The sequence below is a fragment of the Rhinopithecus roxellana genome, chromosome 3 (assembly GCF_007565055.1).
Source record: "Rhinopithecus roxellana isolate Shanxi Qingling chromosome 3, ASM756505v1, whole genome shotgun sequence".
Lineage (NCBI taxonomy): Eukaryota > Metazoa > Chordata > Mammalia > Primates > Cercopithecidae > Rhinopithecus > Rhinopithecus roxellana.
The window spans coordinates 71,248,074-71,265,132 of record NC_044551.1 but is presented as its reverse complement, the minus strand read 5'-3'; the positions used below and the strand labels follow the sequence as shown (position 1 = coordinate 71,265,132).

Genomic DNA, 17,059 nt, shown 5'->3' with positions numbered 1-17,059 from the left:
TAAAACCCATCGTTTTTTTTTTTTTTTTTTTTTTTTTGGAGTCAGAGTCTCGCTCTGTTGCCCATGCTGGAGCGCAGTGGCGCAATCTCGGCTCACTGCAACCTCCACATCCCGGGTTCAAGCAATTCTCTTGCCTCAGCCTCCCCAGTAGCTGGGACTACAGGCACGAGCCACCACACCCAGCTAATTTTTTGTATTTTTAGTAGAGATGGGGTTTCACCTTATTAGCCAGGGTAGTCTCCATCTCCTGACCTCATGATCCGCCCACCTCGGCTTCCCAAAGTGCTGGGATTACAGGCATGGGCCACTGCGCCTGGCCTTAAAGCCCATCTTAATTCAGCCCACAAACTCTCACTTTTCTTGATTCTCATGGCAAGACTTGTCTGTTAATCTAATTTGCAGCTAACTTTGATACAGCTCTACCAGTGCTGTCTTAAAGCTATTATTTATTTAAATTATATTGCTTAACTTGACATTATGGCCTAACATTTTGCACTCTGAGTTACCACTTATGGGCTTAGGATAACTCCTCAAACCTCATTTTTATCATTGGTACAGTGGCAATATTTGCTCTAGGGTCTGCAAAGTAAATAGTATATCTGTAAAGCTGCTAAAATATTGTTTGTCACTATTCCCTTTAGGGATGAATCTTTTTATTTATTTATTATTTAATTTTGTAATTTTTTAATTACACTTTAAATTCTGGGATACATGTGCAAAACTGAAGATTTGTTACATAGGTATGTATGTGCCATGGTGGTTTGCTGCACCCATCAGTGCATCATCTACATTAGGTATTTCTCCTAATGCTATCTTTCCCCTAGCCCCCCAATCCCTGACAGGCCCCAATGTGTGATGTCCCCCTCCCTGTGGCCATGTGTTCTCATTATTCAGCTCCCACTTATGAGCGAGAACATGCTGTGTTTGGTTTTCTGTTCCTGTGTTAGTTTGCCGAGAATGATGGCTTCCAGCTTCATTCACGTCCCTGCAAAGGACATGAACTCATCCTTTTTTATGGCTGCTTAGTATTCCATGATGTATATGTGCCACATTTTCTTTATCCAGGCTATCATTGATGGGCATTTGGGTGGGTTCTAAGTCTTTGCTATTGTGAATAGTGCTGCAATAAACATATATGTGCATGTGTCTTTATAGTAGAATGATCTATAATCCTTTGGATATATAGCCAGTAATGGGATTGCTGGGTCAAATGGTATTTCTGCTTCTAGATCCTTGAGGAATCATCACACTGTCCTCCGCAGTGGTTGAACTAATTTACCCTCGCACCAACAGTATAAAAGCATTCTTATTTCTCCATATCCTCTCCAGCATCTGTTGTTTCCAGACTTTTTAATGATCGCCATTCTAACTGGCATGAGATGGTATCTCATTGTGGTTTTGATTTGCATTTCTCTAATGACAAGTGATGATGAGCTTTTTGTTATTGGCTACATAAATGTCTTCTTTTGAGAACTGTCTGTTCATATCCTTTGCCCACTTTTTGATGGGGTTGTTTGATTTTTTTCTTGTAAATTTGTTTAAGTTCCTTGTAGATTCTGGATATTAGCCCTTTGTCAGATGGATAGGGACAAGGCTTTTTTATTTTTAATGTAACTTGAGGAGGAACTAAGTAGAGAATACTAGAATTAAAGAGGGACATTCTGAAATGTGAGTGAAATCAGACTTAAATGAAGGGACTGTTATGCTAAAACCATATAGCTCATTCCTCAACATGTGTAAGTCAGCCAATGACAAGACAGTAATTCCCTACTTTTGGGAAAAAATTTGTTTGGGAAAATAATAGCAAGAAGCAATGAGAAAGAACACATTTCTTTAGAACTGTAAAGGGAAAATGCTCCAGGACATTTTTATTAATTGTATGTTATTAATGTCAGTATTTAAGACAAAATTGCTTGTGATCATTTTATGATGTTATAATTCTATTATTTTGTAATAAGGCTATTATTTTAAAATTTAAAAATCAAGAATGCTTTGCATTCATGTTTCATTTGTGAGGCACTTGTCTGTGCGTTGGTCTCTGTGTCCAGCAGTGGGAGCTGTGTGCTGCACACACCGGGAAGAGCTCACTAGGCACTGCTCCCCCCCATACAAATACTCCTCCTTGGCTTTCCCTGGAAACAACCTGTTTCACCTCTTTTAACTGGTCCCTTTCATTATTTATCTTCATTTCTCCAAATAGCATGCTTATGTTGCTATTTCTTGATAGCAGCCCCCTCCCTTTTCTCCTGTCACCCCACCGCCTTATTTCTTTCTGCTCCTCCCTCTCACTCCTTCTCCCTGCAGCCTGCCATTTTCCTATCTTTTTCCAGTGGAATCTGTGATAATTTTTGGTAGAACGGTATTCTTCATTTGTATTATGGTCTATAAAAAAATCCACATTTTTTTGTACACTCCTTGTATTATCTTGTTTTTTTGTTTATTTCTCTGCTTTATTACTTTAATCCTAAATTCTTTGCAGGCTGTGTAGATCTCCTTGCAATTTTCAAGTATACTAAGTATTTTATCAGTTTTATCTTTTCGAATAAATCTCTCTGAGGGCCTTCTGACTGGCTTCCCAACCTTATTCACAGAAGGTTTCACACAGACACTGATAATATTTGTATAGCACAGAGTGTGGTAAAATAGCCGAGACCGCTTGTGGCCAGAGGCATCACAGAGGCTCCAGTAGCCTCAACCCCTACCGATCAGTTCTAGGTTTGAATGGATTAATACTAGATATATTTATAGCTCACTCAAGATAGACCTCAGTGTCTTTCAGCACATTCCTTAGGAAGCTGTGGTCCAAGGGGTCTCCATCATCTAGGGTATTTCCTACAAGTTTGTCTTAAGATGGATCTTCTTTTTGCTAAATCTCCAGTTTTTCTCTTATTTCCTCATTTTTGTGGAAGCATATGCACTTATCCCTTGATATCTTTTGGGGGATTGCTTCCAGACCTCCCTTAGATACCAGAATTCAAAGATGCTCAAGTTCCTGATGTAAAACGGTGTAGTGTTTGCATACAATCTACAGGCATCCTCCTGTATATTTTAAACCCTCTTTAGATTATTTGTAATACCTAATACAATGTAAACGTTGTGTAAGTAGTTGTTACACTGTATTGTTTAAGGAATAAGGACAAGAAATGTCTGCACATGTTTAGCACAGATGCAAATTTTTTTCCAAGTATTTTTGATCCACAGTTGGTTAACCCCACAGATGCGGAGTGATGAATAGAGGGAGCCAACTGTATTCCAGTAGTTACTTGCTATTGTAGATATTCTTTGCTGTCTGTAACAGCTCACTTGCAAATATAATTTATTCTTTTAATTTAGTTATTTAAAAATTTAAAAGCTTATCAATTACTAATACTGAGAAGTTGCAGAGGAACTGGAACTTTCATATCATACGTTACTGGGCGGAGTGTAAAATGCTTACCAAATGAATACATGGAGATACCACATTTATGAAAATGTCTGTTCTGCACTTGTGCATGATTACTAGTTTAACTGGGTGAGAATTATAGGTTGGAAAATTTTGTCAAGATTTTGAAGGTATGATTCCATTGTTTCTTAGTGTGGATCTATCTTTATCTATTGTGCTGGACACTCATTGGGCTCCTGTCAGTCTAAAAACGCGTGTGTGTCAGCTTGGGAATTTCTTGTTTTATTTCTTTGATTTGTCCTTCTCTTTTCTCCTTTTTTTTTTTTTTTTTTTTTAGAACTTCTGTTCTTCGTGAACCTTCCACAACAATCCTCTGATTGTTTTTTTATCTTTCTTGTTTTCTATGTATTTTCCATTTTCTGAGAAGTTTCTTCTAAACTGAATTTTGCATCTTGCTATTGAATTTCTATTCATATGTTTATTAATTTATAGAAGATCCTTTCTTTGAAAGGATTTTTTTAATGTATACAGTTTTTGTTTCATGGATGCAATATCTTATCTCTGAGGATGCTAATGATTAAAATTTTTTTTCTACATGCCCTGTTTCCTCACATTTTTTTCTTCTTCTTTTCTTTTTGGTTATTGACTTTCATATTAGAATTTCTTGTACACTTTCTGGTCATCCTGATTGCTGCTCATAGTTAAGTGAGGGGCTCTTAAAAATTTTTTTTTAATCTAATTGGAACTTTGGTTTCTCTGGATAGGACTGGTTGATGAGGGCCCTCCCTCTGGAGTGATGAGGATGGGCTATGCAGGTGGCAAACGCCAAATTTTATTTTAGGTATTTTATCTTGAGCTATTCATGTGACTCAGAAAAGTTCATTTAGACTATTACCTGGTGAGGATTAATCTGGCAGACCAGTATCCTGTGAGCTGAGCAGAGGAAGAAGGCATGGGTTAGCAATCCCCCTGTTTTTGGAATGATAGTCCCCATTTTCATCTCTTCCTAAAATTCTTCAATCCAAAGATATTCTGTTTTACTCTTCCAGAACATAAATCTTTATTCTTCTGCCAAGGTAAACAAAGGTAGTCCTTCAATAGCATGGAGTATGGGAAGGGATCTGGGTAGCCAACATATCTTCAAACGACTTTCAAGCAGTCCTGCTGTTTTGAGCTCTTTATTTCCAGGGGAGCCTGGGACAGCCACTCACTGAGCCCTTTGGCGTTTCTGTAATAGAAACAAGCTGGTTTCCTGTATTTCCCATTGGATGCTTAAGATTGCGTTTTCTCAGGGCTTCTACATCAGTTACCATTATCCATTTGCTTTCCAGCTTCCAGATTTTAGTGATGTTGCTTTATCTCCTATATTTTGTCTTTGTCCATTCACACCTTTTAAAAAAATCTGTTTACTCCTACTTTGAAGTGATTTCAGGAGGTAAGGGAGAGCATCCCTTATCTGAAAATCCAAAATTCAAAGTGTTTCAAAATTCAAAACTTTCTGAGCCCCACTATGATGCTCAAAGGAAATGCTTACTGGAGCATTTCAGATTTGGGATTTTTGTTATTTTATTTATTTGTTGTTGTTTTTGGACAGGATATCATTCTGCCACCCAGGCTGGAGTGGAGTTGCATGATCTCAGCTCACTGCAGCCTTGACTTTCCAGGCTCAATAGACCTTCCCACTTCAGCCTCCTGGGTTGCTGGGACTACAGGCACAAACCAGCATGCCTGGCTAATTTTATTTTTTTATTTTTTATTTTTTGTGGAGACAAGGTTTCACCATATTGTCCAGGCTGGTTTGTACTCCTGGGCTCAAGGGATCTGCCCGTCTCAGCCTACCAAAGTGCTGGGTAAATTACAGGTGTGAGCCACCGTGCCCAGGCAGATTTTAGATTTTTAGATTAGAGATGCTCATCTGAGAAGTATATAATGCAATCTGAAAAGGTCCAAAATCCAACACACTTGTGGTCCCAAGGGATACTCAACCTGTATTTTCTTGCGTACCAAATTGAATGTTTCAATGAATAGCAACATCTTATATAATACGTTAGGGCCTAAAGTTGAAAAAGTAAACAAAAATGAATCATGATTATTGTTACTCTGCTATTACACCTTACACAAAACTCAGTTGTATTAAAGGATAAACCATAAACTTAGCTGATGACTATATAGAATCTAATTTTAATTCTAAAGGAGAGCAAAGCATATTGCTACTTGGAAATACAGTTTTGTGTTTGTGTTCATTTTTAGGTGACCCACAACACAACTCTGAATGGCAAAGATACACTTCATCACTGGAGTTGGGCCTCAGATATGCCCTTGGAGTGTGCCATTCATTTTGTGGAAATTAGATGCTACATTGACAATCTTCATTTTTCTGGTCACAAAGAGTGGAGTGACTGGAGCCCTGTGAAGAACATTTCTTGTAAGCTTATATATAAAGAATTTTTGTTTCAAATGAATTAAATTCGTCTTACTTAAGAGTAAGATTTAGTTTAAGCTTTCAGTTCTCATAGCCTCACTCAGCTGCATGAGGATTACCTGGGAGCTTCTAAGCCCACCATCCCTGGAGATTTTGATCTAAAAGTCTGAGATAGGCTTCAGGAACCTGTATTTTGAAAGAACTTTCTGAGTGGTTGGATAAACATCCAGGTTTGAAAATCACTGTCATAGGAAGTGAAGAGCATTAAAAATTGTGTATAGATGATACTGAGATGAAATCTATTTAAAAAAAAAAATAGTTCCCAATTTCTGGCTCACAGAGCAGACCCTAGAGACTGCATAGTTATTGCCAGGAACACGGGGATCTGCAAGCATAACAAAAACCATCCATACTTTAAGTAAAACTGATACACAGGGAGAATGTTGGCAGTTTGGATGGGGGTCCTAGAAAATTGTTGATCATAAAATGAAATCCTGAAAAGGCTGGTAATCATTGTAGAGATAGATCTCTCTATGGAGAAAAGGATTGGAGGAAGGAAGGGGACTAGATGAAAGAAAATTGTTTTTTAGGATGTGGAGTACTTGGGCATGTATTTAGGCCAATGGAAAGTAAGACATATGCCCTAAATACATTGAATAAAAGGAATGGAATTATTTAATTAGCGATTTTTGGAGGGCGTGGATTGTTCACATGTATATATAAACCCACAGAATTTCAACTCTTAGACTTCTTAGATATAAACCTATGACATTAACTTTAGATATTGACCTGTAATCTGCTTCTGCTTTCTCACCATTATCCCTTCATAAGTAAATAAAACCACATACACTTTTTAAAAATTTCTTGTATATATCTTGCTCCTACAAAACCTGTGGAACACACCTTATCTTTGGACCATCCAAAGTACCTAACAGTTTGTAGTGTATATACTGGGCTATTTTAAAAGTCATCTTATGAAAAAAAAAGTCTTAAAATATAGAAAAGTTTATGTAAAAGACTTCTGTATAAAATGTTTATAATTCTTCCTTTTCTTTCTAGGGATGCCTGATTCTCAGACTAAGGTTTTTCCTCAAGATAAAGTGATACTTGTAGGCTCAGACATAACATTTTGTTGTGTAAGTCAAGAAAAAGTGTTATCAGCACTGATTGGCCATACAAACTGCCCCTTGATCCGTCTTGACGGGGAAAATGTTGCAATCAAGATTCGTAATATTTCTGTTTCTGCAAGTAGTGGAACAAATGTGGTTTTTACAACCGAAGATAACATATTTGGAACGGTTATTTTTGCTGGATGTAAGTATATGATTTTAAAGAGAGAATTCCTATTAGCCTGTTTTGGCCCTCCTTGAAACCCTTAATTCTTCTTCTGGAGTGGGAGGTGTGGGGAGTGATTCTATTTCTTTCTCATTTCTTTGTTCTTTAATATAAAGGCTATATACAAAGGAGGCACTAGAATATTTGCTTGTTTTAAAATGAATTGCAAGCTTGTTTTCTACATAACCTGTATCTGTATAATTTGTTGGTTCCGTAATCATATTTGAAACATCTAGCTTCTAATGTTTAGTTTAAATTCTTAGTTAACAACTTTGTTAAGTCAAGGATAGTATATAATATTTCTTAACCCTGCATTGTTTAGATATTATGTGAATTAATTTTCCAGTTAAAGTGTACCTTTTTTAAAATATCTAAATTAAAGAAATTATAGCAGTTTTACACAAAATCTTTCAGTAGCATAACATATCTTCTCCAGCTTTTAACTATTAGGTTTGAGAAGAACAGGCTGGCAGAAGGACATGGGTGAGGGGAAATGTACTCTCCCACTGCGTTCTATATATGATGTATGCTCTATCATTCAAGCTGTCTGTATTAACATGATCACCCCACAGTCTAAAATTCCATGGTATTTCCAGAAGTAGTTGTTCGTTGTGGGCTGCCCTGCCCATTTGGCTTGTGTTGAATGTCCACAGATAAACATTTAGAACTTTTAGGTCTCAATTTTAGAGTTTTTCTGCCTCCCTTTCTTGTAGCAACTGTAACGTTTTGGTGTCACTGACAGCTTTATCTTTATCAGTGAGTCCCTTCCTCCCTGCATGCTGAATTAGAACTCTGGGATTTTGGTCTATAGGTCATGTGAATAAAGTGTGTAAGATAGATTGACTAGATTTTATGATATTTCTTTTGATTGCTTAGTGCTTTTTCTTTTTCTTTCTTTTTTTTTTTTTTTTTTATGATTCTCAGCTGTGGTCTAGATCAGCAGCTCTCTTGTTTACTCATACAGTACTTCTTGATGAATTTCACTCAGATACTGATGTGTTCCCAAAGGAATAGCCGGGCTTAGGTGCTCATCTCACCTTGATGGGTGTAATCTGACTCTCTTTGTCTTCTCAGTAATGCATTTGGAATTCAAGTGAAAGCAAGGTTACGTTCAAATTTAAATCCTGGAAATCATATTTTCCTTCTTAATGGAATGTTAGGAAATTACGTGCAACATTTCTCACAAATAGTCCTGGAGTCTAAGTTGAGACCCAGTGGTATATGTAGTGAAGTTGCTTCATGTGCAATACTAAAAATGAGCTATTACTTAAAAGTATGAAAAAAGAAATTAAAACTTAAAAGATGAGACTATGCACTGTTTCCATTTCTATTATTTCAGACAGTGTTGTAATCTTTTATCATAGTGATAGAACAAGCTGATTTAATTTATAATTTAACCTTCATTTATAACGTTTGGAGGTTGAAATATTGTATGTACAATATGTGTTGAGCAGCAGTAACATCTCCCTTCAGAGGGAACTTTTAGGAAATTTATAAGAACAGGTTATTTCGTGCGTTAGGTATCAGGATTCATTTATTTCCTTTTCTTTATGGATATTAAGCCACCATTTACTGAAAAGACTGAAAAGAAATTTAGAATCAGCTTATTAGTTTTTCCCTACACACTCTGCTGGAATTTTGATTGGGATTACGTTAAATCCATGGATCAATTTAGGAGAATTTTCATTCTTACAATATTTACATCTTCCAAACTGTGAACATGGTATATCCCTGCATTTACTTGGGTCTTCTTTAATTCATCTTAATATGAGGTTTTTATGTCTTTCGGTCTTTTGGTAAATTTTTTCCTAGTGCTTGGTGTTTTCTGGTAATATTAAAAATGACTTTGTTTTTTAAATTGCACTTTCTATTGACTGGTACATAAAAATGTAGTTGATGTATACCTAGCTTTTAACCTAGCTTCAGTTGATTATTTTATAAGTCAATTTCTTTGAAAAGAAAATCAGTACATTTCAAATACTGTCCTCTCAAATTTTTCCCCTTCTGTCTGTCCTTCTATTTATCTCTTATTTGCTCTTGTTATTTAGATTTTAATATTTCAGCTTAATATCTGCCAAATCCTAAAATAACCAGCATTTTAAATATATTCCAAATTTTTGGTATGTGGTTTTAATAGAGTGACTGAATATTTGGCCTTAGATTTAAAACAATTTTCAGAATAAATATGTCAGTGTTTGTTTACTTATCTAATTGTTAAACTCTCATATAAACACTCATTAATCCTCTTAATGTTACCTAAAATATCACTGAAGGATGTTATCCTTATCTCTGGGGAAGGTGTAAAATTTTCTTAAGTTTTGCTTGATAAACTAGGTAGCATTTTTTTTTTTAATTCAAGTTTGTGAAAAAAACATTTTACAGAATTTTTAAACAAGCAGTTTTTTTAAAAAAGAACTTTTACCAAAAGTGAACGATAGTTTGGATAAATATGACAGAGGAAATACCAGTTTCTATATGTGTATGGTTAAACATGATTACAGAAATATTTCTACAATAAACAGTGTCAGACTGTAGAATTTTCATTTATCACTTTTTTTTTTTTTTTTTTTTGAGATAGAGTATCACTCTCTCGCACAGTCTGGGTTCAGTGCAACCTCCACCTCCCAGGTTCAAGCAGTTCTCTTGCCTCAGCCTCCCAAATAGCTGGGACTTCAGGCACTCCCTACCACACCCGGCTAATTTTTGTATTTTTAGTGGAGATGGGGTTTCACCATGTTTGCCAGGCTGGTCTCAAGCTCCTGACCTCAAGTAATCTGCCCGCCTCGGCCTCCCAGAGCTGGGATTACAGGCGTAAGCCACCACGCCCAGCTTGTTTATCACTTTGAAGGTCTCATCTTAAAAAAAAAAAAAATTAATTTTTCTAGTCCTGCCTTAAAGCCAAGGAGAACAGTTTTGAGAAAGAGAAAAAGAACGAAAGAGCTGCAGTCAGTTTGAATATGGAGCACAGGATTTTACCAAGAGTTTTCTAAATAACAGTACTTATAGTGTGTTTTAGAACTCTGAAACATGTAATATGACTTATTGATTTTCAATATGTTTTGGTATTTCTTTTCAAATCACAGTATGTCGATGATAGGTGCTAATACTTTTTAACCTGTAGATTTTTCTGACTTAACATATTAGACACAGGTTTCTTTGAGAGATTTGATAGACTCTGAAGTAGGATTAAGGGGAAAAAGTGGTAACTGATCTTTGAAGTTGCTATAGGGAGTTTCCAAATGAGCTGAGTCATTTTTCAGTATATTTTAATCTGTCAATTCTAATGTAATGTGAACTCTGACAAGACATTCCTGCATTGTTCAAAAGTAAAATGTGAATAGTAAATTATTTCATTTTTTAGGAAATTGTGGAAAGCATTAACATTTATAAAATATTATGTTTTCAGGGAAAATACATGTAATCATAAGTACCTAGATTTTTTCTTTTTTTTGTTAGATCCACCAGATACTCCTCAACAACTGAATTGTGAGACACATGATTTAAAAGAAATTCTATGTAGTTGGAATCCAGGAAGGGCGACAGCATTGGTGGGCCCACGTGCTACAAGTTACACTTTACTTGAAAGGTAAGGATAATTGGGAAAGGATGTCAGATGGCAAGGAGTACATTGGAGGTACATATTAAATAACATAGGGAAGTGCACTAGGTCATTTACATTACAAGCAAGGTATAAAACCAAATATGCTGTATAAAATTACACTTATAAGTACTGCAATTCAGCCACATGTACACTCAATTTCATGTCTCTTTTAAGAAGCTTAGAATGAAGAATACTTGAATTTCATGAACAGAGACTGTTTCTGGGTAGTAAACTTACAGCTGATTATTTTCTTCTATTTTCTGTATCATGTACATTTTCTTCTCTGAGTATGTAATATGCCTCGAATTAGAAATTTAAACTTTTTATACAAATTAAGTATTACAAATTTGCCCATTTTTTCCTGCAATATTTGTCTCTTGCCATTTTGAAATTTTTTTTTAATTAACAGTTTTTCAGGAAAATATGTTAGATTTAAAAGAGCTGAAGCACCGACAAATGAAAGCTATCAATTATTCTTTCAAATGCTTCCCAATCAAGAAATATATAATTTTACTTTGAATGCCCACAATCCTCTGGGTCGATCAGAATCAACAATTTTAGTTAATATAACTGAAAAAGGTAAGCTATAAATAAACTAATGTCTTAAAAATAACTTTAGAAGTGGTGAAATGCTTTGGTTAATGAAAAATACGGGGATTACTTTTTGCTGATTATTTTCTTTATACTTACTTAATATTAATTTCATATATTTATAAAAACTTTAAATGTATAATTTCAAGTTTTACTATTTTATTGAATTTAAATACTTGAATTAGTAATTTACAAATAAACTATAAGTAGCCGTTTCTGATAATTCTTGATTTCTGAAATATCTTCTGCCCAATTTTTAAATACTTTTATTTTGAAGTAATTGTTGACTCACTGGTAGTTGCAATAATAAGAGCCTTGTGAACCCATCCTCTGGCTATCCTCAGTGGTGTCATCTTATATAATTCTAGTACAATATCAGAACCAGGGAATTGACACTCTTAAAACACTGTTAACTGGACTACTGACCTTGCTCAATTTTTATGTGCATTCATTTGTACTTGTGTGTGTGTATGTAGTTCTGTGCAATTTATATGTATAGTTCAGGTAACCACTACCACATACAAGATACAGAACTGCCCTGTCACTACAAAGGAGCTTGCTCATGTTGCCCTTCCAGCATCCCCTGTGCCTTGATAACAATGAATCTATTCTTCATCTCTGTTGTTTTGTCATTTTGAGACTGTTACATAAGTGAAATCATACAGTAGGCAGGTTGACATTTTTTTTAAATACATACAAGCCATCCATGTTGTTGTATATATTAATAGTTTGTCCCTTTTATTACTAACGATTTCTGCATTTTTACCAATCGTATTAATGCATAGCTCCAAATAAAAATAAAATGTGGTTGATCTTTTTGGTATTCATTCCCACGGTCCATGTGCATTAACACTCCATGTCAGGCTCGCAGCACACTGAGCAACGACCTAGACATTCTCTTAGAGACTCAGGCAGGGGAGAAAGGGCCTAAACCAAGGGCATGTATCATACAGTCTCACAAGTGATTAGTAGATGATCCTGTTGCCTTATTTGTAAGTATAAGTCACTTTTATCAGTTATTCTTTCCTGTCATCTTTGTGATTTCTGGATTTTTCCTAGTGTCACCATGGCTACATTTTATCCTGGCATGGTAGTATTTGTATGCATTTGTCTGCCCTCTGCCATTTCAGCCTTACTTCCCATGTGATTCTTTCCTGCCATTCAAGTGGGCATACACACTATCACCAACATAATATGCAGTTTGCCTCGCTGTACCTTCATTATTGCCATCTCTGCCTAAAATGCTTTTCTGCATTTTTTTTTTTGGCCAATTTTTGTCTGATTCTTCCTGCAAAGTTCATCTTAAGTTCCATCTTCACTGTAAGACTTACCCTACCATGCTTACATTTACGAAGTAGTTAATATCTGTATCATGCATTTAGAACTTAGCATTTATATTCTTATTATCTTTCTTTTTTTTTCTTTCTTTTTTGTTTTTTTCTTTTTTTTTTTTGGTCATTCCCCAAGTAAATTAGAAATTCCTTAAAGGTAGATACTGTGATCTTACTACCTTTGAGTATTCCTGACACTAATTGAAGAGCTTTGAACATGATTGATTGTTTAAAAATGTTGGCAAGATTTCAGTAGTAGAAATTAGGTTTATCGATTCCACAAATACTGAGTAGGATGTTGTTGGTTAGCACTAATGATGCCTCCTTGTTTTTTATGTTGTCATATTAGAAGATAGCTTACCCCTTTAAATAAATGTTTAAAGTAATCTTTAAAAATTATATTTGCAGTTTATCCCCATACTCCTACTTCATTCAAAGTGAAGGATATTAATTCAACAGCTGTTAAACTTTCTTGGCATTTACCAGGCAACTTTGCAAAGATTAATTTTTTATGTCAAATTGAAATTAAGAAATCTAATTCAGTACAAGAACAGGTAAGATTCTCCTAAAGACTTCCTTTGTGATTATTTTGGATGAAACAGTTCTCAAAAAGAATTAAGCAGATTGATGTGCTTAAGCTCTCAGACTATTATAGAGGTTTACTAAGAACCAAGAAAGACATTAGTATCCATGTAATAACAGCATTGTATCATTTGAAAAACAATTGTAAATTTGACTTTTATTCCTCAGAGTGTTCACAGATGCAGTATAGTACCTGGCACATAGCTGGTGCTCAGTAAATTTGTGAATGAATGAGTAGTTTTTGCTGTAACCTTTAGCATCATTAATGGATGAATTGGCACCAGACAGCAGAAGTGATTTTTTAAAACTGTGAAGTGTGGCAGTGGGAGCAAGTTGTAATTGGTACTTATAAGTCACAACATGACTTTTTAACATATTTTAAATATTTAGGTTGACTTTTATATTATACTATCATGTAATTTGTGGTAAGTCTAAAATAAATGAGGTGTACTTAACTATTCATTTGGAAATTTACTGATGTCTAGAAAATCCATCACAACTGTGAAATATAATCTGAAAAGCTTCTTTGTAATGTTTTGGGGAGCTCAGAGGCTTTTGTGAGACACGCGGATCTTCAATTTGTTTAGAATTGTTTCATTTTAACTATATTTACTTAGTTTAAGGAAGTATTTGTTTCATATTTGCTACATGTTTAGCATCATACTAGAAATTTTAAGTGTCATATTAGCAAAGATGCACAGAAGGTAATGCCAGCCTCCAAGAAACTTCCAGATATCATCCAAATAATACATTTATTCCTCACAGTCATCTCAAATTACTAAATCATGTTAAGGTTTGTTGCATCACCATTAGCCATTTGACTGATTATCAAAATTATGTAATCCTTTAGATAATTTAATTGACCATTATTACTTAGAGCCAGTATTTGGATTAAAAAGACAACCCAATTTTTTATTACTATTGCAGGGCATAAGGGCAGGTATATAAGAATTAAAATATTATAGTGGATAAACTGCTTTGGGTGTTATATATACAAACTCGTTGAGATTCTGTCGGTTTGTGTTACAAATCTGAAGGCTTTCTTACCAAAAAAAGTGTATGTATGTGTATATATATTTATATGTATTCATACACACAATATATACCTACATACATATTTATTTGTTTTCTAATAGCGGAATGTCACAATCAAAGGAGTAGAAAATTCAAGTTATCTTGTTGCTCTGGACAAGTTAAATCCGTACACTGTATATACTTTTCGGATTCGTTGTTCTACTGAAACTTTCTGGAAATGGAGCAAATGGAGCAATAAAAAACAACATTTAACCACAGAAGCCAGTAAGTTAACTAAGTGATATATGGCTAATAAGTATGTGTATCCTGAAGTTTTTCAACTTCTTTAAAAAGAAAAAGTTGGCCGGGCACAGTGGGTCATGCCTGTAATCCCAGCACTTTGGGAAGCCGAGGAGGGTGGATCACCTGAGATCGGGAGTTCGAGACCAGCCTGACCAATATGGAGAACCCCTGCCTCTACTAAAAATGCAAAATTAGCTGGGTGTGGTGGTACATGCCGGTAACCCCAGCTACTCTGGGGGCTGATGCTGGAGTGAATTGCTTGAACCTGGGAGGCAAAGGTTGCGGTGAGCCGAGATCACGCCATTGCACTCCATCCAGCCTGGGCAAAAAGAGCGAAACTCCGTCTCAAAATTTAAAAAAAAAAAAATGCTATCAGAGTCCTTAAAAGTGGGGGATGGTTAGATAAATTGTGTAGTACCTGCTAATAAAATATCACAGGTATTTTAAATGATGGTTTTTGAAGTTTTGTCATAGTATAGAAAAATGATTGTCATAAATTATGTGAACGGACAGGGCTCCTCCATGATTGCCACCATATCACCATATTACAATAATGCATAGAATGATTTTTCTCCTATTGTCTCTTCTGCTTGGAATTTTAATTAGCTTTTAACTCACTGGCATTTAAAAAAAAAAATTACTAAAAAAGAGAATTTGTTAGTTTTTATTTGTGACCTAGACCTGAGAAATGATGTGTCTAAAAGGTCTTGAATTTCAGTTTCTGTAGTATACCTAGGTCAAGATAGTTATAAAATCAGGTAACTGGTTTTCTAAATATGATAATTTCCAAAAACAGAATGATATTCTATCCTTGAAAAACCAGATGTAGGTGAAAAACAAAAAACAAAAACTTAGAAATAGGTTTAATTTTTTATTCTTTTGAGACAGAGTCTCAGTCTGTCGCCCAGGCTGAAATGCAATGGCACGATCTCGGCTCACTGCAGCCTCCGCCTCCCGGGTTCAAGCGATTCTCCTGCCTTGGCCTCCTGAGTAGCTGGGATTACAGGGGCCCGCCACCACGACTGGCTAATTTTTGTATTTCTAGTAGAGATGGGGTTTCACCATGTTGGTCAGACTGGTCTCGAACTCCTGACCTTGTGATGTGCTCGCCTCGGCCTCCCAAAGTGCTGGGATTACAGGCATGAGCCACTGTGCCCGGCCGAAATAGGTTTTTTAGGAATCATTTAACAAAAGATAGCAAGAGCTTTATTTATATTATGCAGTATAGGAGATGTAATACTTCCTCCAAAAAAATTAAGAAATAGCAAAACAAATAAATGATAGATGTTAATCTAGATTTTTGCCTCTCCACATGAAGAGATGTGAAGTATAGACATGAGGGCACTTTGTGATATGTGTAAGAATTACTTGTATCATCAAAAGTGAAAGCTATGCATGAGTACAGAGAGGGAAGATACGAGTTACCTATTGCTGTGCAACAAATTACCCTAAAATTCAGTGGCTTAACACAGCAGATATTTATTATCTTACCATTTCTGTGGGTCAGAAATCCAGGAGCAGTTTAGCTGGATATCTCTGACTTGGAGTCTTTCATGAGAGCTGCAGTCAGGAGTGTGGGTGGGAACTGGAGACTTGATTGGGGCTAGAGGATCCACTTTCAAGATGGTTCACTCCTGTGACTAAAGGCTGGAGGCCTCAGTTCCTCACCTTGTGGGCCTCTCTCTAGGCCTGCTTAAGTGTGCTCATGACATGGCAGCCAGTTCCTCCCAGAGCTGGTGACTGAACAGTATCTTTTATGATCTAAAATCAGAAGTTATGTCTGCTGTACACTGTTGGTCACACAGGCCAACCCTAATGCAGTGTGGGAGGGCACCACACACATGGGGATTATTGGTCATTTTGAAGACTAGCCACAATAGGAGTTTTTGCCTTCAGTTAATGAACTGTTGTCTCCAGGAGGAAACATCTTATTTGCACCTCATTAAGATGAAGGCATCAATTTACTCAACAAATATTTACTGAGTATGCATTACAGGTTAAGCATACGTAATCTGAAAATCTGAAATGCTCCAAGATCCAAAACTTTTTGAGCACCGCCAGGATGCCACAAATGGAAAATTCCACACTCTAGTACTTAATACAAATTTGTTCCATGCACAGAATTACTTAAAATATTGTATGAAATTACCTTCAGGCTGTGTGTATAAGGTGTATATGAAACATAAATGAATTTTATGTGTTCTTGGATCCCATCCTCCAAGGTATCTCATTATGTGTGTGCAGATATTCTACAATTAGAAAAAATCCAAAATCTGAAACACTTTTGCTCCCAAGCATTTTGTATAAGGGACATTCAACCTGTATGTGTCTGGAATTGTTCTAGTTACCAGGGATATAGCAGCAGATAAAACAGAGATCTCTTGCTGTGGAGTTTGTAGGATCCAGGACTAGAAATAAATTTATATATATACACATCTATATGTATATATGTACACACAAAGACATAGACACATCAGTTTATCAGGTGGTGACAGATG

The 17,059-nt window shown here is 35.7% G+C and overlaps 1 protein-coding gene across 5 annotated transcripts in view; it reads left to right on the top strand.

Moving 5' to 3' along the window:
* LIFR (LIF receptor subunit alpha) overlaps positions 1-17,059 on the top strand; it is a 76,545-nt gene that overhangs the window by 33,923 nt on the left and 25,563 nt on the right. For all 5 annotated transcript variants that reach the window (XM_030927542.1, XM_010367662.2, XM_030927543.1 and 2 more), the window contains exons 6-11: positions 5,633-5,807; positions 6,864-7,118; positions 10,596-10,725; positions 11,150-11,319; positions 13,071-13,216; positions 14,381-14,543. In XM_030927542.1, the coding sequence (XP_030783402.1) occupies positions 5,633-5,807; positions 6,864-7,118; positions 10,596-10,725; positions 11,150-11,319; positions 13,071-13,216; positions 14,381-14,543 (1,039 nt within the window). The remainder of the gene's footprint in view (positions 1-5,632; positions 5,808-6,863; positions 7,119-10,595; positions 10,726-11,149; positions 11,320-13,070; positions 13,217-14,380; positions 14,544-17,059) is intronic.